This window comes from Crocodylus siamensis, chromosome 3, assembly GCF_052110815.1.
Source record: "Crocodylus siamensis isolate JL-2025a chromosome 3, ASM5211081v1, whole genome shotgun sequence".
Taxonomy (NCBI): domain Eukaryota; kingdom Metazoa; phylum Chordata; order Crocodylia; family Crocodylidae; genus Crocodylus; species Crocodylus siamensis.
The window spans coordinates 161923244-161945343 of NC_143397.1; the positions used below are offsets into that span (position 1 = coordinate 161923244).

At 44.1% G+C, this 22100-nt stretch overlaps 1 protein-coding gene across 1 annotated transcript in view; it reads right to left on the bottom strand.

Annotated features, from left to right (window-relative positions):
- The window catches only part of LOC149869051 (uncharacterized), an 83855-nt gene extending 69364 nt beyond the window's left edge, over nucleotides 1-14491 (bottom strand). The window contains 4 exon segments of the mRNA XM_090037689.1: nucleotides 12129-13104; nucleotides 13222-13285; nucleotides 13500-13823; nucleotides 14358-14491. Of these exon segments, the coding sequence (XP_089893815.1) occupies nucleotides 12129-13104; nucleotides 13222-13224 (979 nt within the window). The 5' untranslated portion in view covers nucleotides 13225-13285; nucleotides 13500-13823; nucleotides 14358-14491.
- Nucleotides 14492-22100: the final 7609 nt, after the last annotated feature.

Below are 22100 nucleotides of genomic sequence, written 5' to 3' on the forward strand. Positions count from 1 at the left end.
ACATGTGCTGGGCAGACAATCAGGGGTGGCCCCTAGTCAGCTATGCTTGGCTACCTTCAGCAATGAATGGCATGCTGGGAAGCATATGAGACAGCCCCCGACCTTCTAGCCTTGGTCAGTGCAGGTATCTGTCTGCCTCCTCCCACCATGTTCCATTCACTGCCAATCTAATCCACACATCTTAGAAAAACCTATGCAGATTGGATCAACTCTGCCTCAGGCTTTTTGAATGTTTGTACTTAGCCTAAGTCTGACGACATACATGACAACATATAAGAAAATAAACACAGTTGGCTTGGTTCTCACCAGGTGTAAATTACCTTACTGAAGATCCATCCATTCTATGTCTGGGTCTATCCATTATCTGTCTGTACCTACACCAAATTATAAAAGACAGTTCTGAGTCACAGAGATATCAGGCACTTATATAAGGCCTGTTCTTGGACTTCTGGGTTTTTTTTATACATGAAAGCCCCACTTGAAAAGCATCTCATTCTGTGCCACATGCAGTTGTATAAGTGGCAAAATGTGCATCCACACTAAGACAATGGTGGCGGTGCACTTTTGAACTAAAACACCTTGGAGGTCCTTTTGCTCAAAAGCACATTGCTGCCATTTTCTGCATGCATTCGCCATTTATACAACTGCATGCGGCAAAGCACAGAGCGCGTCAGCTTGTATGCAGAGCAGACTTGATTAAATCAATTGTGCTCTGAAGCTGCAGATCTCCAGCACATCACAGGACAAAAAGGTACATGTATAAATGCCTGAAGTTTGCAAGAGATTGCTGGAATTTGGAAATTGATCCTCTGGGGTGCATAGGAAGAGGGAAACACTCCTAATCTTGTCCTGAGTAGAGCAATATAGATCAAATCGCCATTCAGAAATGCCCTTCATTACCTTTTCCTTCTCCCTCAGGTTTTATTAAGCAAGTAGGTATTCAAGGCCACAACTATTGTAGGTGAATAGTGAGGCACGCTGGCAGAATTTATAGGGCCCGCTTTTCGAATAACAATTCATGTTATATCTGGATTTAATCAGTATATGTGATCCTTCAGTCTCTTTGGCACTACCTTTAACTTTAAAACACTTAAAGGGAAAAAAGAATAACAAAATATCCGGATAAATCAACATCAAGAAGCAAATGAACAAACAAACAGAAAAACAGCTTGTTGCTGTGTTCCTGGATGGCATCTTAATCCTATGGTGCACTTCAAGGGACTGAAGACATTTCATATCAGTCCTGCACAAAATAATTGCATGTTATAATAATAACCCTGTTCTTATGAGAGACTGAGTACTTCCAAAAGAATGCTTAAATCTTTCAAAAATCACTGAACATGTGAAATACTGTCTAAAAAAGAAAGATGCAAGATAGGAAAACAGTGTATCCATTGGTAAGGTGAATGGAAGGTGAAAATAAGGCAGGGCTTCACAGTGGCTACTTTGCCCGAGACCTCACAAAAATAAATTGCAACCAAACAACTAACAAAATATAAACAAAAAAGGGGAAGGGTGTGAATAATGATAATGTCAATGATCTTTGGACAAATTTGAATGAATTGGGGTTAAGCTGATGCAGTGAAATTTATTCCAAAGTGATCCAAGAAACTAAGTGAAGAAATCACAAAGTCACTGGCACTAATGTTTGCAGGCATGATCCCAGAAAGCTGAAGAAGACCAAAATTAATGCCTCATGTTTAAAAATGGGAAAAGGACCACTCAGGAAATTGCAAAGCAAGCTGGTTTGATTGAAAACCTGGGAAGTTACTAAAACAAATTATAAAATAGTCTACTTGCAAACATATGACAGGTACTTACTAGCAGTCAACATGGATTTGTAGAAAACAAATCCTGTCAAGCCAACTTGATTTTCTTCTTTGGTAAGGTAACTTCAGTGTCTGAGGGGAAGGCAATGTACAATAATATGCCTAGAAGTTGGTGAGGCTTTTGACATTATCCTGCATGGCATTCTACAGTGTGTTATAAATTTGGCTTCCTGTAGGAAAAGAAGTAGGTCAAAATGAGTTTTTGGAGCAGGTATGATACAACATCTTTTATTAAGAAAATACTATATGGGAATGCATTATCATCATGAACTGGAGCTATAATAGTGTCATCTAGCATACACCAGCTTTACTGACCACTGAGAGTTCCAGTGAGAAGGTACTGGTCAGCTTCATTGCTCTGCTTCACCCTAATACCACCCCTGTTATAGTTTCATAGTTTCATAGTTTCTAGGGTCAGAAGGGACCTGAGCAGATCATCTAGTCCGAACCGCTGCCATGGCAGGAAAGAGTACTGGGGTCAAACGACCCCAGCAAGATGTTCATCTAACCTCCTCTTAAAAACCCCTAGGGTAGGGGCCAGCACCACTTCTCTTGGAAGTTGGTTCCAGACCCTAGCCGCCCTGACTGTGAAGTAGTGCCTCTTGATATCTAACCTAAACCTACCCTCTGCCAGCTTGTGACCGTTATTCCTGGTCACTCCTGGCGGTGCTCGGGGGAACAGTGACTCCCTCAGATCCCGTAGCCTCTCCTCATAGGGCCTGCCCTGTTGTCCCCTGATCATACGAGTGGCCCTCCTCTGGACCCTCTCGATGCTGTCCACATCCCTTTTGAAGTGCGGTGCCCAGAACTGGACGCAGTACTCCAGCTGCGGCCAGACCAGTGCCGCATAGAGGGGGAGGATCACCTCTTTGGACCTGCTTGAGATGCATCTGTGGATGCATGACAAGGTGCGGTTGGCCTTCCTAACTGCCTCCCCACACTGCCTACCCATGTTCATCTTGGAGTCAATGATGACCCCCAGATCCCTTTCCGCCTCCGTGCTGACAAGAGGGGAGTTCCCTAACCTCTAGGTATGGTGCCGGTTGTTCCTCCCAAGGTGCATCACCTTGCACTTGTCCGTGTTGAAACCCATCCTATTCTTATCTGCCCACCCTGGTAACCTGTCTAGGTCTGATTGTGTGCCTTCCTTCCAGTGTGCCCACGTCCCCCCACATCTTAGTGTCATCAGCAAATTTGAACAGGGTGCTTTTTACCCCCTCGTCCAAATCACTCATGAAGATGTTGAACAGTGCGGGCCCGAGGACCGAGCCCTGCGGAGCCCCACTGCCCACGTCCTTCCAGGTTGAGAAGGACCCATCCACTACCACCTTTTGGGTGTGGCCCTCCAGCTAGTTGGCGACCCATTTGACTGTGTGGGTGTCCAGGTTCTTAATGAGAACGGGGTGAGAGACAGTGTCAAAAGCCTTCCAGAAGTCCAGGAAGACTATGTCCACTGCTACCCCTGCATCTAATGATCTGGTGATCTGATCGTAAAAGGCCACCAGGTTGGTCTGACAGGACCTGCCACTAATGAACCCATGTTGGTTGCCCCTAAGCATGCAGTCCCCTGCTGGCCCCTCCTGGATGTGTGCCAGAATAATTTTCTCGAACAGCTTGCCTAGGATCGAGGTAAGACTAACCAGCCTATAGTTTTCTGGGTCCTCCTTCCTGCCTTTTTTGAAGATAGGAACTGCGTTGGCCCTCTTCCGTCCTCCAGCACCACACCAGAGCACCACGAGTGCTCGTAAAGCTGTGCCAGGGGACTTGCAATGACCTCGGCCAGTTCCTTTAGAACTCTAGGGTGGAGATCATCCGAGCCGGCTGACTTGAATACGTCCAACCCCTCCAGAAGCTCCCTAACTAAATTCTCGCTAACCCGTGGCCCAGGTGTGCCTCCCCCGGGGCCTGAGGGGGGCCCAGCAGGGAGGTGGCTGTTCCCGGTCCCTACTTAGGAAGACAGAGGCAAAGAAATTGTTAAACATGTTAGCTTTGCCATCTGGTGTGACAACCAAATTTCCCAACGCGTCCTGCAAGGGCCTCACATTACCTGGGACCTTCTTTTTACCTCCTATGTATTTAAAAAAGGACTTCTTATTGTCCTTAATCTGGGAAGCTAGTCCCAGTTCCATCTCTGCCTTGGCCTTCCTAACTACCCCCCTACATCCCCGAGCAACTGTAGAATAGTCCTCCCTGGTGATGACCCCTTCTTTCCATTGGGTGTAAGCCTCCTTTTTAGCAAGGAGACATTCCCGGATGCTTTTGGTGAGCCATGGAAGCTTGTGTGCTCTCCTGCTCCCTTTGATCCTCGTTGGGATTACCTTCCTTTGGGCTTGGAGGATCGTCTCCTTAAGGAGCGACCACTCTCCTTGGACACCTGGGTCCCCTCTCCTCTGGGACCTCAGCGCTTCTCCAACTATCCTCCTTATCTCGTTGAAGTTTGCCCTCCTAAAATCTAGGGCTGCTGCCTTACTGCATGCCTTTGCCAGCTTGCGCTGGATGGTGAATTCCAGCAGACGATGATCGCTGTTGCCCAGGTGGTCAAGCACCTGCAGCCCCCTCACCAGGTCATCACCCGTGGCCAGCACTAGGTCCAACAAGGCGTCTCTCCTGGTGGGGCTGTGCACCTCCTGGGTTAGATAGAGGTCCTGCATTCTGTCCAAGAACCTATGTGAGCGTTCAGACCTGGCTGACTGCTCTTCCCAGCAGATGTCCGGGAAGTTCAGGTCCCCCATGACTACTACATCCCTAGCCTTCACTACCTCTGTGAGCTGACCCAAGAATTCCTGGTCAAACTCTTCTCCTTGGTTGGGAGGTCTGTAGTAGACTCCCACCATTAAGTCCCTTTCCCCTCGACTGCCTTGTACTCTAACCCAAAGCACTTCAGAGTGCCCCTCCCCTGACTCCTAGGTAATTGATGAGGATGTGTATTCCTCCTTAATATAGAGTGCCACGCCCCCACCTCTCTTTCCTATTCTGTCCCTCCTGTACAGCCTATAGCCCTTGAAGTTATGTAACCACACAGACATGATCACATTTTCTATAATATCCATTGTGTTTTTCTGCCTGGAAACATTAATTTGGCAACAACTTAACAATATAGAACTTGTAACCTAGTGTAAGCAATGACTAAACATCTTTCTAATGTGGAGAATTTTCCATTAGTTACTTTTCTGAGGGCATCTACAGGAGCATTATCCAGGTATGGTCTACTTAAGGACCATTGGTCCTTTGAAATAAGTGAACTAGAAAAATATGGATGGATAGATAATTGACTGAAAAGCTGGAAGTAAAGTTGCAGAATGGTAGGAAGTTTCTCATATGGTGTTGCATAGGTATTTGTCTAGGTTCAGTGCTATTTGCCATTTCTATTAATGACTTGGATTAGTAAAACCTGTTGATCTTACTGAATGGACATGTTTGCAAATGAAACAAAACTGTGAGACCTTAAAATAGTTTAGAGGATACATTTAAAATTTCAAAAGGAAATTGATAAACTGGAAAAGCAGGCTATAAACAAAAAATGAAATGTAACAAAGACAAATCTGACGTGCTACACATAAGAATATAAAACAAAGTAAACATGAAGAATGAGAGATAATTGGTTAAGTTAGCTAATAATACCATTTCCAGGAAACATCAGCAGGTTTTGCTGGATAAAAGCTAAACATGAGTTGACAGCATGATTCTAATTACAATAAATAAACATAAACATATTTAATTTAATTAAAAAATAAATGCAAATTTGAGCTTCATCAACTGAAGTTCATATGTAAGAGATGACCATTTCATTCTGTGCAGTACTAATTATCCCTCAGCTGGAGTATTAGATCTATGTCTTGGCACTTGTATTTTAAAGTGAATGGAGAGAACTGGAGAAGAACTAGAGAAGGACAAAGATGATTGGAATGCATCCATGAAAGGCAGAAAGGACTACATAGGTTTAGTTTGGAGAAAAGGAAATTTAGTTGTGGACAAAGGTATGAAAAGCTACCATAACAGTAGTATATTATGCTAGGGGATTGGACTAGATGATCAATATGGTTCCATCCAACCCTATGATTTTATATAGCTTCATCATGTATCTGATTTCTATCCAGATTTACATATTTGTCATTCTCAGTGAGCTCTGTTTTTATGATTCAATATATTCATATTCAGGATGTATTCAGAACTTTGTAAACTTAGGCTCATTCAGGCTCATTTTTATTTTGTAATGGAGGTGTTAGCTGTGCCTTCATAATTAAAGTTGAGTCACATGGGTGCTGACAGACATGGAAGTCATGCCCCCATAGTATTTAACTGGCAGAGGCAGCACATTAGAACCACCTGGCTCTGCAAAGTCTGCATAGATTGGACACTTCAGCAGGGCTTGTCTAATAGCTGATTCAATCAGTTATTAGATAAAAGTGCCACAAAGCCCCATTGAAGTCCCTGATCGATACAAACATTGGGTGAGCTGGGTCCAACTAATATGATGCCTTTTCTGGGCATGCTCAGTGCTTGGTGCAAGGGTGCACAAAGCTTAAAGTGCCCTTCCCCTCCTCCATGTCTGTAAGTGCACATTTGTTCATACAAAATAGTGACTGAACCACTTTAAGTAAATCATTTTAATGTATGGGGAAAAAATAGTATATCTTTCCTAAGATAAAAGCACTAAAAAGAGTGGGTCATTTATCAGTCATAATACTGGTACCAATAGAATTGCAGATTGTAAGTAATCTTGTAGAACTTATAAAGGATATACGTCCTCCATGGATCCCACAAAAGGAAACTGTGACATGTTCAAGGTGCCACACATGTCAGTTGTAGACCAGGGACCTGAATCTGAGCATCTCATGTTCCAAGCTAACACTATTATCCCTGAGCCATTCTTCCTGTCCAGAGGAGAATAGAGCAGAATTTTTTAGACTTTTCAAAGATATCAGTTAATTTAACATAGTGACATAATGAAGAACAAAAATCCAACATTTATTTACAATCTTTTTTTTCTAGCCAGGGTCTACAATAATTGAAAAGCCTTAATCATACAAAGATCAGTATTTTATTGCATCACTATAAAGAAAAATAATGATTTTTGGAGTGCCATATTCTAAATGTCTTGGGGTTCCAGTGCTTGATTTGGGGAAAATTTAAGGAAATTTATGATTTATTTTGCCATAAATTATTGATATATTTTCAACTTTCTTATTTTTATCCAGGAATATACACTATATATCACTTACAAGATATATATATACACTATTTATAACTGTACACATCAATGTTCTTTGTGTATTTCTATATTTAAATAGTGTTTATAAGGAATGCCAACATTCAAGACTCTTTGAAACATTATTACTGTTTTGGTCTCTAGGATTAATTAAATTTTCAGTGTACAATAAGTATTCTGTACAGTGAAAAAATATTTCTTCTCACTAGTTATTATGTCATTCAACCATTTCTCCCAATCCTAGCATTCCATTTTCTGTGCACTATTGATTTTCATGGGTATGTTCTTTCATACAGTCTGGTTTTACAAAAATTCACTTTCACTGTTTAACCTCCAATTGTTTCCTGTATTTTATATTTTGATAGTGAGTATGACTGATGTTTTATAAGATTGTGATTTTTAATGTATTTCTTCTTTTACTAGCATCTTTCTTTTTTCTCCTGTTGGTTCTCTTCTTGACATTCCTTTAGAACAATTTCAGTTTGTTTAATCATACATATAGAAAATAATTTAAAATATATAATGTTAATCTTCAAAAATGAAGTAAAAGTCCTGTTTATCTACACCATCCATTTTAGTAGTTAATGGATGCTTGTCGTATGTAATTTTATGTGGGCAGAAAATTCCTTACATTGAAGTTTACAGCTGGAAATTAACAATCTAATAGCTGTTAGTTAAATAGTATATATATATTTTTTCATATAGATTTAATCTAATAGCTATATTTTTCCTTCTGTGTTGCTCTTATCTCTCACCCAAACTGGAGTGTATTCTGGTTGAGAGTAACACTGCATGGAAATGAAGCTGAGAGTTGGAAGAGAAAAAAATATGAAGGGCAGCTTTGACCTATGGTCAGTGCACAGTCAGATCACTGCTTAGAATGACTGCCTATGATGCAGGATGGACCAGGTGAAAATTTCTCTCCCTCTGTGCAGCCAAGAATGAAAGCCAATGCCACCCTTGTTTCCAGGTCCATGATCCTGCCACAAGCTTCCAGCCTGTGCTATTGTTCTCTTTTCTTTAGGTAACACAGATAGTAATGCCAAGTACAGACATTTGGGGAGGTTAAAATGGGTTCAAAATGGCCACCTAATTTAAACTTAGCTCATCGCAGTGCTGACCTTACAGACACAGACTCAGTGACCAGCAATCAGTCTAAACCTAAAACTGTACAGAAGTTCCATGCATGCAAGACTGTATAAAAATGGTAGAACCCAGTTTAAGATAAACATGGATCTATGTAGTATCAAACTTACTCAATTTAGGTAAAACTGATTCATGCAACTTCTATACATTTTTCCTGCACAGCCCTGGGGTTGGAAAACTCTATGACTGGCCCCAGCCCCAAGGCTGCTCTTTTTCTATTTTTTGTCCCCCAAAGCTCTTTGATCTGCCCCCTTGTCACAGAGCTTGCAGGTGCCCTGGGACTGAGAGCAGAAACGGCTTGGGGGAGACCCCTGGTGGTGGAAAGAGGGAAGCTCAGCTGCCAGTCACTAGGACTGTGCAGGTGCTGGTTGCTAGGGCAACCAGGGTAAACACAGAGACAGGAAGGGGCAGAGCTTGGCCCTTCTTAAGCCCAGGCAGGAGGCCAGGAGGGCAGTTTCCCTCTGGCAGCTGAGGGAGGAGGACCTCGGCCAGCACAAAGAGGTCAACCTGGATGGCAGGAACATTCCCTAGGTCCTGCTGAGGGCATTGGTGTGCTCACTGTCTCTGGTAGGGAGGTGCTGTTGTTTTCTTCTGACCAGGATGGTCTAGCTTTTATGTTGTAGCCCAGGGACTTTGTGTTTTATGTTCACTATTTTACTGGAGGACCAAGTGAGGCTATTAGGGGTTGGAGGAAGCCTCATAGGGACTCCCCAGTAGCTTGGAGGTTGCTGGCACTGGAGAAGGCGCAGTATTTTGCGGGGTGCATTGGCATAGCCCTGTGAGGGAGTGAGGAGGGGCAGTGAGGAGCCCCGTGAGAGAGTGAGGAGGGGTGGCGAGGAGCCCCGAGAGCAAAAGGAGGGCCGAGACCTAACAGGGCCTAAGTCAGATCACACCAGCACCATCTGCGAGGCTTGGGCTGTGGTGTAGGGGAGGAAAAGGAGCTGCAGGCAGCACCCCCTGTCATTGGGGCGCATAGAAATGGGCAGCCTCCAGCTGATTACAATCATCTATTAATCAAAATAAGATCAAGGCAGGGCAGGTGAGTAAGCAGGCAGTTGGCCCATTGCAGGAGGGCAGAGCCACACTTCCAGGGAGGCTCCGAGAGTAGGACTCCTGTCACACCTCTCCACTCCCAGCCAGCCAGCCCTCTCAACACCCCTCCCACAAGATGCTTTGGGTGCAGCCACATTTTATCAGCATTCACTGCTGCCAGAGATGAGCAAGTAAGTCTTGGTGTGGGAGGGGTCGGTATCTAGGTTCACTGTAGAAGAACCCATGCCACCTTATGGGGCATGCCTGACCCCCCATCCCAACCTGTGGGTTGCACCAACCCCACCCACCCTACCTGCAAGTTGTGGCTCTCCTGCCCACCACACTGGGGGGCATCTGGCCCTGCCCACCTGACCTGTATCACTGGCCCTGCCACCTCCCCATGGGTCACGCCTGCCCCCCCACCTGTGGGTCATGCCATTCCCCCCCCCACCCACTGGACATCCCAACCATGCCCACCCCACCCACAGGTCCACCCTACCCACAGCCCCATCCACTGCACCATATCTGGGGGTCATGCCAGTGTCTCCCACTGCACCTAGGGGTTGCACCTGCCTGCTGCAACCCCACATGGGTCACCTCTTTGGGTCATGCCTCTCCTACCCACCCCACACATGGGTCTTACATGCCCACCCACCCCACCTCACCCATGTGTCACACCTGCCTCCCACCCCTCATGGGCTGTGCCTCCCCCACCCTTCCCCCAGTGGACTCTTAAGTTCCCTGCTAGCTCCCATCCTAACCTACCTCATAGCATGGAGGCATTCTGAATCAATTCAACCTCCCCATAATGCCCTCAAGAATCTGTACTTAGTTTCATAGTTTCATAGTAGCTAGAGTCGGAAGGGACCTAGGTAGATCATCTAGTCCGACCCCCTGCCTTAGCAGGAAAGAGCACCGGGGTCAGATGACCCCGGCAAGGTGCTCATCTAACTTCCTTTTAAAAATCCCCAGGCTCGGAGCCTGCACCACTTCCCCTGGAAGCTGGTTCCAGGCCCTAGCCACCCTGACTGTGAAGTAGCGCCTCCTAATATCTAATCTAAACTTACCCTCCGCCAGTTTGTGACCGTTATTCCTGGTCACTCCTGGCAGCGCACGGGGGAACAGGGACTCCCCCAATACCTGCTGATCCCCCCTGACCAGTTTGTAGCAGGCCACAAGGTCCCCCCTTAGCCTTCTCTTGTGGAGGCTAAACAGGTTCAGGTCCCGTAGCCTATCCTCATAAGGCCTGCCCTGCTGACCCCTGATCATACGAGTGGCCCTCCTCTGAACTCTTTCCATATTGTCCACGTCCCTCTTGAAGTGTGGCGCCCAGAACTGGACGCAGTACTCCAGCTGCGGCCTGACCAGTGCCGCATAGAGGGGGAGGATCACCTCCCTGGACCTGCTCGAGATGCATCTGTGGATGCATGATAGGGTACGATTGGCCTTCTTGACTGCCTCCCCACACTGCCGGCCCATGTTCATCGTGGAGTCAATGACGACTCCAAGATCCTTTTCCGTCTCCGTGCTGGCAAGAGGAGAGTTCCCCAACCTGTAAGTGTGGTGCCGGTTCTTCCTCCCCATGTGCAACACCTTGCACTTATCAGTGTTAAACCCCATCCTATTCTCATCCGCCCACCGTTGCAACCTGTCAAGGTCAGCTTGTAGCCTATTGCACCCTTCTAGTGCACCCACATCCCCCCACATCTTAGTGTCATCAGCAAACTTGAACAGGGTGCTTTCTACCCCCTCATCCAAGTCACTGATGAAGATGTTGAACAGTGCAGGCCCGAGGACCGAGCCCTGCGGAACCCCACTGCCCACATCCTTCCAGGTCGAGAAGAACCCATCCACTACCACCCTCTGGGTGCGGCCCTCCAACCAGTTGGCGACCCATTTGACCGTGTGGGCATCGACACCACAGTCTCTCAGCTTTTTGATGAGGACAGGGTGAGAGACAGTGTCGAAAGCCTTCCGGAAGTCCAAAAAGACTACATCCACAGCAACCCCTGCGTCTAATGATTTGGTGACCTGATCGTAAAAGGCCACCAGGTTGGTCTGACAAGACCTGCCACTGATAAACCCATGTTGGTTGCCCCTGAGCATGCATTCCCCCGCAAGGCCCTCCTGGATGTGTGCCAGGATAATTTTTTCAAAGAGCTTACCCGGGATTGAGGTCAGACTAACTGGCCTGTAATTTCCCGGGTCCTCTTTTTTTCCCTTTTTGAAGATAGGGACCACATTGGCCCTCTTCCAGTCCTCCGGCACCTCGCCAGAGCACCACGAGTGCTCATAAAGCCGTGCCAGGGGTCCCGCAATGACCTCAGCCAGTTCCTGTAGAACCCTAGGGTGAAGATCGTCCGGACCAGCGGACTTGAACACGTCCAGCTTCTCCAGAAGTACCCTAACTAACTCCTCGCTAACCCTTGGCCCAGGCGTGTCTCTCTCGGGGCCCGAGGGGGGCCCAGCAGGGAGGTGGCTGAACTGGTCCCTACTTAGGAAGACAGAGGCAAAGAAATCGTTAAATATGTTAGCTTTGTCATCTGGCGTGATGACTAAGTTGCCCATCGTGTCCTGCAGGGGCCCCACATTACCCGGGACCCTCTTTTTACCCCCTATGTATTTGAAGAAGGACTTCTTATTGTCCTTAATCCGGGAAGCTAGTCCTATCTCCAACTCTGCCTTGGCCCTCCTGACTGCCCCCCTACATCCTCGGGCGACTGTAACATAGTCCTTCTTGGTGATGACCCCATCTCTCCATTGGGTATATGCCTCCCTTTTAGCAAGGAGACATTCCCGGATGCTCTTAGTGAGCCATGGGGGTTTATGTGCCCTCCTGCTCCCTTTGACCCTTGTTGGGATTACCTCCCTTTGGGCATGGAGGATCGTCTCCTTAAGGAGCAACCACTCACCTTCGACATCTGATTCCCTTCCCCTCTGGGTCCTCAGCGCTTCCCCAACTATCCTCCTTAGCTTGTTGAAGTCAGCCCTCCTAAAGTCTAGGGCTGTTGCCTTGCTGCAGCCCTTTGCCACCTTACGCTGGATGGTGAATTCCAGCAAGCGATGATCACTGTCTCCCAGGTGGCCCATCACCTGCAGCCCCCTCACCAGGTCATCACCCGTGGCCAGCACTAGGTCCAACAAGGCGTCTCCCCTGGTGGGGCTGTGCACCTCCTGGGTTAGATGGAGGTCCTGCAGTCTGGCTAAGAACCGACGTGAGCGATCAGACTTGGCTGACTGCTCCTCCCAGCAGATGTCTGGGAAGTTTAGGTCCCCCATGATGACCACATCCTTAGCCCTCACTGCCTCTGTAAGCTGACCTAAGAATTCCAGGTCGAGCTCTTCTCCCTGGTTGGGAGGTCTATAGTAGACTCCCACCGTTAAGTCTCTCTCCCCTGGACTGCCTTTTACTCTAACCCAGAGCACCTCAGAGTGCCCCCCCTCTACCCCCATGCTAATTAACGAGGAAGTATATTCCTCCTTGATGTAGAGTGCTACTCCTCCACCTTTCCTTCCTATCCTGTCCTTCCTGTATAGCCTATAGCCCTTGACACTCACCGCCCAGTCATGCGATGAGTCCCACCACGTTTCTGTGATCCCTACTATGTCAGGGCTGGTGACAGCTAGGAGGAGGGCGAGTTCCTCCTGCTTCTTCCCCATACTTCGAGCATTCGTGTAGAGGCATTTGAGGCCTTCAGCGGTTGTGCCCACTGACCCCCTAGTCTCAGCAATGCCCCGTCCCCTATCGCTTACCTGTTTCTCCGTTTTGACCATTGGTCTGGGCTCGCTGGCTGTTGCTGGGCCTGGTATGTCATCGTCTCCTCCGCCCTCATCTTCCCCCTCCCCCGACGAGCCTAGTTTAAAGCCCGCCGAAGGAGGTTCACCAACCTGGAAGAGAACACACGCTTACCTTTAGGGGAAAGGTGGAGCCCATCCCATCCCAGCATGTCTCTCATCACGATGTGCCGGTCATGGCTGAGGAAGCCAAAGCCCGCCTCGAAGCACCATTCCTGTAGCCTCCAGTTGGTCTCCGCAATGCACATCTCGTGACGTCTGCCGCGTCCGCTCACTGGCAGGATGGAAGAGAAGACCGCCTGTGCGCCCATCTCCCTCAGCACGCCTCCCAGAGCATGGTAGTCCTCCATCAGGCGATCAGGGGCTCTCCTGGCCGCATCGTTAGTACCCACATGGACAAGGACCATGGGGTAATAATCGGAGGGCTGGATGATGGACTGGAGCATCCCCTTCACATCCTGAATCTTCGCTCCGGGCAGGCAGTATACCTCACGTGCTGAGGGATCCTGGCGACAGATGGGGCCCTCCGTACCTCTCAGGATGGAGTCACCAATCACGATGACGCGACGCTTCCTCCTCTTAGGCCTCTTGACTCCCGCCGCCCGCACAGGACATTGTGTGCACAAAGTCTCCTCCCTGGAATCTTCCACTGCTCCCTCCTCCTCCAGGGCTGCCAGGACCTCATATCTGTTCTCCAGATGGACAGGAGGAACTGGTGCCGCAACATGGTTAATAGCTCTGGCGCGGGAGACTGTCTGCCACTCAGCGGTGGAGGGCTCATCCCGGTCTGCCCTCTCCTCTGTTGTATCACCCTGCAGAGAAAGAAAATACCTATCAATTTCCTCCTCTGCCTCACGGATTCCCCTCAGCCTGCTAACCTCCTCCAGGAGCTCCTGCACCCGCTCCTCCAGGGTCCTAAGGCGGATACCTACAGGACAGGTGCAGGAGTCCCCAGTCCCTGCCCCCCCAGACCTTGCCAGGCAGTTCCCGCAGGCCAGGGGGTTGGAGGACGGCAGCCCCCCCGAGGGCTCTGTCTGGGTGGAGGCCTCGGACAAGCCCCGGGAAGGCCGCGCCCCCCGGGCAGGGGCCCTGGCAGAACTCCGTGTCGACACCATCGCAGGAGTTGCTGCCCTTACTAGCAGAGCAGGGGTCAGCCTCTGGGCCCCGCCTGTTCGCCCGCCGGCGCAAACGCCGGCGCGCTCTTACAGACCGCGCCTGTTTGCGCGCTCTGTTCGCGCGGCTCGGGAGCGCGGCTCCCTACCGGCTCAGCTAAGAGGGACCCGGGGGGCTTCCCCTCCGGATCCGGCTCAGCTGCGCCGGCCCCTCAGTCCCTCAGCCCCACTTACCTTAGGGGGATCAGCTGCTGCTGGCCCCTCAGCTGCTCCGCTCGCCGCCGCCGCTTCTACTGCTGCACTCTCCTCCGCTCCGGGTCCAGAAAGGAGGCACACGTGTGGGAAGGACACACGTGCGCCTGAGTCCCTCTTCTCCCCGCTGCCCCTGACCTCCAAGTGCCTCCTAGCGGGAATTGGTTTGAAGCAGTTTTGCAAAAAATGTAGGGAGTGGGGAGAGGAAGGAGAGGGAGGGGGACCTGGCTTCCCAACTCAAGTCATGGGGCTTGTTTTTCAGTGGCTCTTCTGAGTTCAGGGGGGAGGCAATATACAATTGGTCATAGATAGCTGATGTTTCAGTGGTTCTCAAGTAAGTCACTTCATCTCTCTGTGAGTGTTTGCCTGCCTGCCTTCATTCTTTCAACTGTTAGCTATCTTGTATGTTTACACTTTAAGCTCTCCAAGGCTGAGACTGTCTTTTACTTCGTGCATGTGCCAGTCCCTTGCCAATTCAATGATTGTGTGTTTAGACACATCCATAAGCAAACCAATAAATGAAAATATCCTTTAATTAAACAATTTATGGTGTTAAAATGAACAAACAATTCAATAGAGGGCAATAGAGGAATTTTCCATTGGTCCAATTCCATTGTCCCTTTTCACTGAGATAGTAGTACAAAAGCAAGAAGAATCCCTCTGGAGAACTGCAATGATGAAATGTTAATACTAATTTACTGTAATAGCTTCACATTACTTCAGTCTTTGAACTGGGGATGACTAAATCAGATTGAATGGGCTTAGAGAAACTCTGCATCATTGCACATAATTTGAATGGACTGAGTGCTTCAGATGTTTGAACATAGATCTAGTTCAGTAATATTTAGCAAATAGTTCATTCAAAAGTATTTGCCATATTTTTAAAAAGCCTTTTTATCAAATACTGTCTTCGCAATTCAACAGCTTTCACAAAAGTTGAGACAAATTATTTGTGAACAAAGTAATACTGAAAAATTGTCAACATTGAAAAATTGTACACTTTGTATCTATTTGAACATTCATGATTTACCACCTTTACACAATCCAATAAATTGGGGCAAAAATATTCCATAAGAGAGAGCTTTTAATATAATATCTCTCTCAGATGCATGTCACTGCATTTTCCTTTCCTTGGATCTCCTAGTGCAGAGTTTCCCAAACTCTAGATACTTGGGGCACACTTTTTTTATTCAGGATTAAAATTGTGTATTGAAATACTTCACTTACCAGTTGGATCCAGTCTATGGGCCTGATCCTGTGTGCAGTACTGCTCCATCCATGGCCAATTTCCTCTACATAGGGCCAGCACAGCCAGGCCCCAATCAAGACAAGTGGGTCCAGTGTGTCTGGGGTTCTTTCCAGCCCAAATTTCCCAAGCCACTTCTGCTGCTTTTGCAGCATGCAAGTAGAGTGCCAAGGTGCACCCTTTGGGAATCACTCTCTTAATGAATAAAGCCTTGGTCAATTGCATCAGGAAAGCACACTGATAGATTTTGCTTATAAGAATTAAAGTACTGTTCCAGTAAGTCACTTAAGCGTACCCTATTGGGACTGTTTGTATACTTAAAGCTAAGCTCAAACTCACTGTTTTAATGAAATGAGGCTTTTTGTTGCCCGTCTTAGTTCCTGTTTTGTATGAATCACAGGCATAGCAGTGATGGCAGGCTAATTTTTATCTATAATTTACCTGCAAGTTACAAGGATTTTTGTCATCATTGGTGAAATACTTCATTTACCTTGAGCTCTCTAAAGATTATTTATTTATATTCTAATGGGAGCAACTGTTCTTCATCTAAAGAAAAGTTAACGATGCTTGTGACACCTTGACATCTTTGTCTCAAAATCCTCCCATTCTCAAGTACAATTGGTTTCCTATTTGCATAACACTGTTATCTATCAGTTCTCTGGCAATCAACTGACCATTCATTTGGGTTTATTACTTTCCGGTATTTAACTGGTGTCACCTTTAAGGTCATCTAAAGGAAAACTGATTTGAGTGAATGTCTCCGGTTTTCAGTAAGCCATCTAAAATTCCATTACCGACTTAGACACTGTCATCTGCTTTATTGAATATAAAAATTAAAGATAGAAAGATGTATGAGGTTAGGTAACCCATCTCTTGCATTGTGCAGCATTATTTCCTACTGTATTTTGTGTAATTCCTGTGTCCAAGTCATTTTAAACATTATTTAAAAATAGTTTCTTAGAGAAGTGAATTGACTGTGTTACTCAGATTTTTAGTAAGGGATACAATACTTAACATTTTTATGTCATTAATTAAAATATGACGAAATCAAGCTCTAAGTACCTAACTTCCCAGTATCTGCTTAATTTCAACCATGATAAAATGGGCCTTCATTCCTAGGAACTAGCTTTAGACCATATCTGTCTTGGATATGTATATTGGCTCTATTACTCTAGTAATATAACATTTCACAAACTTTTAAATGTAATCCAGTTTACAATACCCTGAAGAGATAGGAAAGTACAGAAAGGGAACTGATGAACTAGCACAAAGTGAGGTAGCATAAGGTCATACAGGAAATATGTAACAGAGCAGGGAATTGAGTCTACATTTTCTTGACTTCCAGGCTAGTATCCTAAACACTAGGCACACCCACATATGCTTACATTTTTTTCAGTGATTAATACTGTAAATCTAAGGATAGAAGTTAGCCCTTGTGTTCAATATTAATTATATTCAGAAAGCTGTGTGTGGTTGCCAGTACTGTAAGTGAAGTCACAAAATATGAATAGAGGTTGTTCCCAGAGCTGCAGAATCACCAAATCTCAATGTACAATGTCTCTTGATTCCAACCATATCCTCTCTCTCCTCTGCCATATGTACAGATTTATGTACTTTAGATTTTTAGTTCTACTTTTGGAACATTGTGGAAGAAAAGTCGTGGCTGGGGGCAGAAGAGAGGCACCTAAATTTTGAAGAGCAGTAAACTTCTGAAATGACTGTCAGGTCCTATGGATCAGCTTGAAAGACTTGCAAAGTTCTAATTAGGACATGGCTTCAAATTTCACCCCGATTATGGTTTAGCAACACTTCATTCTCTCTTGTATATTTACACAAATTGTAAAATTTCAGTTCAACAATAACCTTTAGTTTTCCCCTCAACAATGAAGGGGTCATGCTTGGATTTTTCCTTCTATTCTTTAAACTGAGAAGTCAAAATCCAATGTTCAAAATGGTGATAGAGAGGTCTAAATGAAGAAATTGGGGTCTTTGACCTCCATCTCTGTTTCTGGGGAAAAAAATCATTCTGTGTTTGCTAGTTGAACCAGAGTAACCTTCACCTAGCAGTTTAACCTATTAGGTTTTGAGCACTTTCCAATAAGATTAGTCTCATAAACAACTGTATAAAATAATATTTTATTAGTAAATCAACTCATGGAAAACCCTGTTCAATTAGAAGTTTGAAAACTTTCTATCATGGTTGTTTATACTGTGTTTGTCCTGGGAGAATCTCATTGCATTTCCATATTATCTCTGAATACCAAAACTCATAGAACTTCCTGGCAATAGAGCAGTGAGTGGTTCTTAACCTTTGTACACTCTAGACACCCTTTGCTAGACTCAAGACACCCCCATTAGACTCAAAGCACCCCTTAGAAAATGTCAGCTCTTAGTTTTCCCTCTTTTTTTATTAAGGAAAAATAAAGCAATTTTTCTGTTGCAAAGAACTGAGAAAACCTACAACAGGTCAGAATACTTCTAACACTATAGATTCCTATTCTAAATCTTCGGTTTTATCTTGTGAATCATGCTTACGTATCTAACAGACTTAACATTGAACAGCACCTTGTACCACTCTTGAAAGGACCTGAAAGCACCCCAGGACGCTGCAACACCCAGATGAGAATCACTGAAGTTGAATAAACTAATTAAAACCGAGCATAAAAGCAAATATATGGCTGTGATGGTGTAAAGAAAGTGGATTTACATTCGCTAAATAAAATAAATAAATGGTGTAGAGAAGAAAATATTTAAAGTTCATTTAATCCAAGTCCTAAAGAAATAAAAAAATGGAAAGTTTACAGATAAAAAATGTTGCTTGATCAGTAGAAATGAATAGGTATGATTACAAAAGTAATAATTTAAATATTGTCATTAAAACATAATCATTTTAGTGAAGGATTATTGGACTAATTTCATAAAGAAGGGACCAAAATTCATGCCCACAGTTTGAGCTGCCTATGTATGCAAATGAAAGGGATTTTTAGTAATCTTTAACTAGGTCTTCAAGGGGATGTTGTATGTTGAAGTACACGGTTTAACGTTCAGTAATATGGTTTTCCAAGCAAGCACATAAGTAAAATTGCAAATTTTTAGTTTAACAATAATCTCACAGCTATGCTGCTCAAATACGGACTTTAGAAAACAGACAGATTTTCCTCATAAGCTGTTACAACAGGTGTCTGAAATCATGTTAGGTTGGTTGTTTAGGCTAATAGGCATTTACACACCAAATAATTAATTTGCCAATATTATTTTTTTGCCTCAAGAAGAGGTGATAAATTCTCAAATCAAAATGTCCTTTAAGGCATTTACAGTAATTTTCCAAAGGGAGAGAATATCTAGTTTACTGTTTTTATTTAACTCTTGTTTGGGCAACGTCAAAAATAATAAATGGTGATAAGGATGTAGTAAAATGCAAGATTTGACTTCTACTAAACTTTTTCAGCTCCAGTTCTGAATTTTGCATGGCTAGACCCTCTCTTATCTTTGAAACCATACAAGATAAATAGGTCATTCTTTTTAGCACCGCTTTACTCTGGCTCAATTAGACACATGGAAATTATTAAATATGTGAAACGTTAAGAAGCTTTTTCAAAATATCGATAATGATAATCAGGACAATTAATAAAAGTAATACTCATATTTACACTTATAATAATTCAAGTATGTTGACAGTTCTCCCCTCCCCCACCCCCATATCACACATCATAAGTATTTTTTTTTTCCTCCACAGGCATAGTTTTGTTTGTACACCTGTGGCACTCTTTTCATTGAAAATTAATCCTGTTCTGAGTTAATCTTGTAATGAAATCTAAAAATAGTGTATGTTAATTTTAAAAATATTTACTAAACTCAAGTATAATTAGCAAGCAATCAGCAAGAACACATACTTACTGTGCCCTAACAATCATTAGTAATGTAATTACTTATTGTGCAAGATTATATATGTGCTTTCTAAAATATGATTATGAGTATTTTTTAAAGATATGAAAACAGAGGATGATCATAATTTAAATACAGTTACTCAAATATTAATTTGAGTGGTGTTTGTTTTCACACTATTTCTAAAGAAAGGAGAAGCTTAAATGGCAGTGTACAGAGCAGCAGCATGAAGAGGTAAAGAATGGTAAAGAAGAATAAAAGAGAAGACAATATCCAGAAAGGAATATAAAGCAACAGAGGAAAGATGAACACTTGAAAATTAAGAAATGCAGAGAAAAATATGAAGAATCTGAAGTCAATAAGGAAAAAAAATAAGTAAGGAAGAGTTAAAAAAAATTGCAAGTAATATGAAAGCAAAGGGTAGGGAAAGATAAATGGATGTTTGTAAATATAAACAAAATGATGAAGAAAGGAATAAGAAAATAGATAAAGAACATATAAGAAAATCAAAACCATAAACAGCAGAACAGAAGGACTAAATAGTGGGGGAGGGGAAGAGATTATGAGATTTCAGAGGGATATTGAAAATGACTCCATTTCCTTCTACACTTTAAAATGTATAAATTCATAGCAAAATACAAGTTTTCAGTGAAAATGTACTATAGTCCTATAACTTCTCCTCCTCTTCAAGAGGCATGTGGCTAACCTGGAGAGGGTCCAGAGGAGTGCCACTTGCATGGTCAAGGGGCAGCGGGGCAGGCCCTATGAGGAGAGGTTAAGGGGCCTGAGTCTATTCACCCTCCACAAGAGAAGGCTGAGAGGGGATCTAGTGGCCATTTACAAACTCACCGGGAGGACCACCAAGAATTACCACCAGGAATTACTAGGAGTAACAGCCACAAATTGTTAGAGAGAAGCTGCAGGCTGGACATCTGGAGATATTACTTTACAGTTAGGGCTGCCATGCTATGGAATAGGCTTCCAAGTAAGGTGGTACTCTCTTCTACTTTGAGGGTTTTCAAGAAGATATTTGGCTGGGGTGATATGACCCTGGCACCCATCCCTGCCCAGGGCAGGGGGTCAGACCTGATGATCTGTTTAGGTCCCGTCTGACCCTAAGCAGTACGATACTATGAATATGCTACTTTGCAATATTATTAGGCTACTGGACAGTAGCATCACTTAAACAGCACTCACTGGTTCTACTGCACAGTAGCTGTGGTTGCTATGAATTTATTTAGTACTTGATTAAAGAAGTATTAAATAAATATGCAGCAACCATTGTGCAGCAGTGTCTTGTGTAGACGTAACCAGTGCAACTACTATAGTGGGCTCATGCCACATTGCAGTTGAACTATATAAAATTCCTTTTCCCTTCTTTGCTCTGTGAGCAAAGTAACTAATCTATAAGATTAATTAAATTCTATATCCTATGTGAGGAAATAAAAGACCTTCAATTTTATTATGTAGTGTTTTAGCCAGAAGATATAAATTTCAAATTCAAAATTATACTTCGTGAGTTCAGGGTGGAACATGTGCAGGCTTTACTTTGAGTTAATTGTAAAGTGAGGAGTGAGTTTTAGTGACTCAGAGTTTTGTAGTATTCAGCTTTTTCTACTTTCAGCTAATTCTGATTTTGATGCAACAGGACAGAAGTAAAAAATAATTTAAAATATAAAGGCAAGAGTGTTACCAGTACAGATTCTAAACAGCCTTCTGTATTTACAGTACCATAACTGATCAAGCTACTGTAACACTCATTCCAAACATCCATGGGGAGTGTTCCTAATTATTTAAATAGTTATTTAGTTTTAATAGTGTTTCTACAAAACACTGAACAAAATCTTTTCAGCTTAGGAAAGAGATATGCAGTGACTGTGGTTATCATATGTCTGCAATGTCAATGCTATTTACATTTTTTAATGGTGGAGGAAGGAGGAGTACAATAACTAAGTGAAGGTATTTAGGTGGTGAGTCACACACACTGACAAAAGCAGTGATTTATCCAGTCAACACTTCTCTATAGATACCTGTTCTTTGACCAAGTGCAATACATTGTCTCAGCAAATGTTGAGTAGAGACAGTTCTATATAGAATCACCAATGCACTGCCTGCTTTAAATACTGGATTTTTTCAAAGAGTGGCAGACAGCATTACTAAAATCAGCCAGGTGGCTTGATCAGAATGCTGTGCACAATTCCAGTTGCCATAAGCCATCATACTGATATGCAATTTGCTTTTCACACATTCCTCTTAGACAACAAAAACTGAAAAAGGACATTTTTGGCACCGCATAATTTTTCCAGTGTGTAAGGATCCATTGACTGCACACATGTACTAACTTTAGCTATGTAATTAAAAATGGAAAAGTGGGAAGAGGAAACACCAACTCTGCACCAGAACATAAGCAGTCTTTTGAGTGAGAATAATGAATATTTTTGCATGTTATCTAGAGTGTTACAACAATATTTTCTCCAGTTTCCTATTTCTTAATTAACTTGCTTCTTATACTAATATACTGTTTTAACTGGTGGAAATAAGTCTTTACTGACTTCAGTTGAGGGGATCAAGATTTATTGATGTAAAGGGTAAAT